A 5,396-nucleotide genomic window follows, 5' to 3' on the forward strand; every position below is an offset into this window, starting at 1 on the left:
GCAGGTCCAGGGATCGGCTAACCCTGTAGACGAGTCTTGCCCTTTTCCTTAGCTCTGCCCAACCTTTCCCCAGCCCCCCCCCGGACAGAAGACCGCAAAGCCCCACCACCCCAGACACACCGCCACCTATCGAGAAAACACGGACACTCAAACCGATGTTTTCAACTTTAACTTTTAGTGAACTCAACATTAACAGAAACCTCCCCCCCCCCCAAAGTCCCATCACTGCTCGGTGGCCGCTGGCAGTAGTGCGGACAGTTGTCCCTCCAAGGCCCGCACACGTCTCTCGAGTGCCCGGTGTTTCCGTCCCTGGTAGAGCAGGAGGCGCTCGACCGTGTCCATCCTGCCCTGCAGCGTGTTCACTGTGGACAAAACAAAGATATGCTGCGGTTCAAATCTCACTCCCTTATCTGCCTGGGACTCTTGCACGTGCCCCTCTCTGCCCCTCACGTCTGGAACTTCCCACCGGTCTCCTAACAGCCCCTCATGTTTTGGCCTCCCTCCCACGCTCCCCACTCCCCCTGATGCCTGGAACTCCCGGCCATTCTCCCTTGCTGTCCTTTGTTCCTGCCAGAGTCCATCACTGCCTCTTATGCCTGGGACTCTCACGCATCCGCCCCCCACATCCCCATCATGCCTGGAATTCGTTGCCCCTCTCTGCACAGGTGAAGGCCTCCCATCACCGGGGGGGGGGGATTTCAATTGAAATGGGAGCCGGGGAAAACCTAAGATTGCAAACAAGCCAGGGACATGGACAAATGCAGCCACATGTGTCTAATTTGTTGTCCAGTGGTTAATAAAGCCACACACTGTCAGGGAGCGGTCTGTCCCTTGTCAACACAAGTGGAGTTGGCAGATGACGGGAGGAACCTGCCAGCCTGTGGCTGCTCCTTCAACACCACAGGGGTTTGGGGAGAGCTGCGTGCGGAATTCTCTGTCGCTCGGTGGTAGAGGTGAGGAATGCCTCAATGTGAGTTCAGGCCTCCCTGAAAGGCAGTCATGGACTCACTTACGGGAGTGCATCATCCGCCCCTCCAGGCCCTTGATGGCTTCAAGGATGGTGCCGTCCCCCTCTTGGGAAGCCGGTGCACGGGCCGCCGCTCGGCTCGTCGTTGGCTCCTCCATGGTGGCGGGAGTCCCCTCGCCAGGGGCCAACACTGTGGACGGCGAGAAGATGGTAACAGCTGTTAATCCAGCATTGGTGGCGGGCCTCTGTACTCTAGTGTTCTTTCGTTTAAATAAATAGATTTGAAACATATGTTGTTGTTAACAGCACATAAGAACAGTTGGTCCACACCAGCTGCGCACAAATGCGCACAATGCACATTACGGCCATTTCTGGTGCTGCGTAGGTGGCTGGGGGGTGCGCCGGGAGCTGCTCTTACCCGGTTCTTCTGCCGGCTGCCTCGCGGCGGAAGGTGCTTGCCCGCTCTGCCCGGCAACGAAAGAGCCTCTGGCCGCCCCCTCCAGTGCTTCCTCGGGAACACCACGGCCTTCGCGCCCCCGTGCATCTGCACTCAAGATGGGAAAGGGGGCAATGTGAGGGTGATAACGTGGGCCCGAACCACCACACCACACACGCTTTTCTTTCCTTTCCCCCCATTCAACCCCCACCACGCCATCTTGGCGCACGTTTTGCCGCAGAAATGTGCCGTGCCGTGGGACAGCTGCGGCGATGTCGGCACGACCGCTCACCGCTCACCTGCGGGTTCCTCCAACTCCACCTCCACCAGCCACTCCTCTCCCTGTGGAGGTGGCGCCTCCGATTCCTGTGCCTCCTCCTCGCCTGCTGGTGGCTCGGCTGGCGGAATCCCTTGCTCCCCCTGCCCTGCTGCAAGAGATTGGGGCGTGATGGATCAGTGAACCGGCCAGAGACCCCACCCCCCTCAACCTGGCAGCACTCACCGCCTCCATGTTTGCTGCACCTCTCACCTCCATGCGCCTCCTCCGTAGTTTCCGCCTCTTCCTCGCGGATCCTGGGCCCACGCTCACCAGCCTCCTCCTCCACGGCTTCTCCTGCCTCCTCCTCCTCCGCCTCTGCCGGCTCCTCGGGCTGCCCCGCAGTTCTGGGGCGTGCCCTCGCCCTCAACGCAGCTGCAAGAGATTGGGGAGGGTTGTTGGTATCTCTGGTGCCCAGCTGGCATGCAGTGGCACAATGGTGTTCCGCCCCTCAAGGCACCCTGTCGCTGTGGCAGACGCGGGAGGGGGGGGTTGTGACCTTGTCTTCAGACTGCAGTTGTGTGCATTTTTGCACAAGGCTTACTGCGTTCAATGGGTCCTAATTCCAAGTATGTGGGCACAGTACTGCAGGTGCAATCCCAAAAACGCTTACTAGAGATAAGAACTACTTGACCCCGGGGCAGCTATTTCTTAAAAAAACACTCTTTGGAGCACTCTTCACAGGGCCGCTGTGGCAGACAGGGGGGGGAGGGCTTGGGACTTTGTCTGCGTACCACCTGGAAGTCTGCCTGCAACCTGGGCATCATTGGCCTCTCAGGAATGGCCACCGGGGATTGATGGCAGTGCGGGGGGCCTCAACAGAGCACCACTGATACCCTAATCTGTGGCAGGGCAAAGAACGCCAACGGGAGGGCAAGACTGCAACCAGGCCGAGATCAATCCACCACCCCCCTTCCACCTACCTGCCTGCCTCCGGTCCTCCCAGCTAGGCCTGCCAGCCGCCTCCCAGAGCCGTCGCATGTCCGCAAAGAACGGCGGCCTGGCGCTCATTCTAGGGATGCCCTGCCACTGCTCCATGGCTGCAAAGAAGTCGGCCTTGACCCGCTTGAACTTGGACCTGCACTGGTCCGCGGTCCTGGGCCAACCCTTCGCAGCGAGCTGTCGGGCAACCCTGGCGAAAATGGCCTTTGTGGGCAGGTGGTGGCTGCCCATTATGCGGCTGGCATGCCCACTCTGCAGAAGGAGGTCAAGCAGGGCCTCGACCTCCAGATCCCGCCAGTAGCGGCCCTTACTGGCGGCCATTTTTTCAGCTGCGAGTGTAAGGATATGCGCTAACGCGCGAAAGCGCGACTGCGCATGCGCAACTTTAGAAGCGGCAATCCGTGCAGGCACCCGTTGCCCCGCTTAGCCGGACAGCTGCTGCCGGCCACCCAGCATTCCCGTCCACCGAGGGCCGCGGCAGCACCCCCCCATAGTGCAGCAGCCCACAGTATTTCTCGTTAATGTTTTCCCGATCACCCCCACACTTCCCGAGAGTGTTCACCCAAGGGTTGCCAACATGAGTGTATCGCCGCATTTGCGCATCTCCGCAAAGCAGAACACTCAAGCGACTCTGAGAAGGGGGTGACCGACACGGCTTTGCCACTTTCTGTACTCACCGGCTTAGATGTGCCGGTGACCCGTATAAAGCCACCCCCGTAACACTACCCCCACGGCAGGAGCGGTCATGGCGGGGCCCACCAGAAAACGTGCGGTGGCACGGACTGTGCATTCGGCTGCTATTGCGCAGTTGCAGATGATCGCCACTTAGTGCGCAAATGCGGCAATACCAAAACCTGCCTGGTCTGCATCCCCCCCCCACACCCAGGAACGGACAAGGAAAACGACAACTGTTCGAGTGCAATAACAAGCATTTATTGGCAGGACAAACTTTTCCTCGCAATATTGGCACTTTGGGGATATGAGTTTTCCCTCCCCCCAAAGAAAGCCAGGGCATCACCGTCCGCATCTTGAATACATGAATTCAGCCATCGCGTCACGAACCCTCTTCCCCTCATCAAGCATCCCCCTGTCGTTCTCCCCATACTCCAGTCCATCCCCGGGCATTGTCAAGGGCGTGGGATCCGTCAGTGACCCGAGCACTGCATGTCCTTTGGCCTCGCACAAGTTGTGCAGGATCACACACGCGGTAACAATGGTCACCACGTTCTCCTCTCTGGCCTTCAGCCGATGGAGGAGGCACTGCCAGCGTCCCTTCAGACGACCAAAACTGCATTCCACCCGGTTCCTGGCCCGTGCCAGGCAGCGGTCGAAGTATTTCTGTTGTGGTGTGACAGCAAATTTTCCATACGGCTTCATCAACCACCGGCGCATTGGATAAGCACCATCCGAGATCATCAGCGGTGGCACTGAAACACCATTCACTGTCAGGGAGGGATTCCCAGGCACAAAAGCCCCATTGTCCATTGCAGCACAGAGAGCCGAGTTGCGGAAGACGAAGGCATCGTGGTTCTTGCCACTCCAACCCACCTCTGCATCGACAAAACGGCCGGTGTGATCGACTGTACACTGCAGCAAGATGGAGGAGTAGTTCTTTCGGTTACCATATTGGTCCGGCTTCCCACGGGGCTGACCGATGCGGATGTGAGTGCCATCAATCGCCCCAACACAATGAGGGAACCCCAGCGCTGCAAACCCATCCATTATCTGAAACAGAGACCAGAAACACGCATGATTGGAAATGCGCAGTCGCGCAACATCGGGTACACAGAGAACAACACAAACCACCTTTGTTCCAGCCTGCGCAAACCGCCTGCCCCTCCTGCAGCCATCACTCACCTTCCCGACCTCGTCCCCGAGACACACTGTCTTCGAGAGTAGCTGTTTCTCAATTGCGAAGCAGACCTCCAGCACAGCATCTGAAACGGTGGACAGCCCCAGGCCGAAGTGATCCGCTGCAACGCGGTAGCATGCCCCAGTGGCAAGGCACCACAACGTCACCGCCACCCTCTTCTCCACGGACACGGGCTCACGCATGTTGGTGGACTGGCGTGCCAGGGTCGGCCTCAGGGCATCCACCAGCTCATTGAAGGTGCCCCTGGTCATCCGGAAACACTGAATCCAATGGGTGTCGTCCCATACACGCAGGGCTATGCGCTCCCACCAGTCCTGGCTCCGGGGGTATACCCAGCAGTCTCTGTGCTCTCTGGTGTCCGCCAGCACATACCATCGCTGCCGCAGACGGATCCCTCGCATAGTTGACCTACGTGAAGCTGCACCCAATCTTTCGCTGTGGAAAATCAGCTGGGCAGCCCTTCTGCGCCTCAGAATGTGCCGCAGATGCGCATGGCAAAGTGTGACCGTGTTCTGCAGCAGGAGAATCACCACTTGCGCCATCACGAGTAAAAGCTCTCTCCCGGGCGCCATTTCAGGATCCAACAGTCAGCACGTACCAGATTAGCAATTGAGAATCTAGAGTGGAACCATCGACCAATGTACTTCGCGAGAATCTCCCGGACCAATCATTGACCGCATCGTCGATGCCGCGGCTTCGCTCATGTGCGCGTTTGCGCGTTTGCGCAAAACGGGGGGAAAGAAATAAAAAAAAAAACTTCGAGACGCGAGCAAATGAAGGCCCCCCACGTCAGTTGTGCCGGGGAGAAGAGAACCAATCCCTGGGTCCCTCTCTTGGTTATGCGAACATGCGGAGGCGGAAC

The 5,396-nt window shown here is 58.6% G+C and overlaps 1 protein-coding gene across 1 annotated transcript; it reads right to left on the reverse strand.

The window, feature by feature from the left end:
• Positions 1-3,675: 3,675 nt before the first annotated feature.
• LOC129337329 (uncharacterized) lies at positions 3,676-5,076 on the reverse strand. The gene is made up of 2 exons (XM_054990933.1): positions 4,519-5,076; positions 3,676-4,386 (listed from the first exon to the last, which is right to left on the reverse strand). Exons 1-2 carry the CDS (start codon positions 5,074-5,076, stop codon positions 3,676-3,678), a joined length of 1,269 nt encoding a protein of 422 aa, XP_054846908.1.
• Between the last annotated feature and the right edge of the window lie 320 nt (positions 5,077-5,396).

Source organism: Eublepharis macularius, chromosome 11, assembly GCF_028583425.1.
Source record: "Eublepharis macularius isolate TG4126 chromosome 11, MPM_Emac_v1.0, whole genome shotgun sequence".
Taxonomy (NCBI): domain Eukaryota; kingdom Metazoa; phylum Chordata; class Lepidosauria; order Squamata; family Eublepharidae; genus Eublepharis; species Eublepharis macularius.

Excerpts from the sequence above, each read along its gene's own strand:
- LOC129337329 (XM_054990933.1), bottom strand. The coding sequence starts at position 5,076 with ATGGCGCAAGTGGTGATTCTCCTGCTGCAGAACACGGTCACACTTTGC. Across the intron at positions 4,387-4,518 it reads TCGGGGACGAGGTCGGGAAG|ATAATGGATGGGTTTGCAGC; the intron begins GTGAGTGATGGC and ends TCTCTGTTTCAG.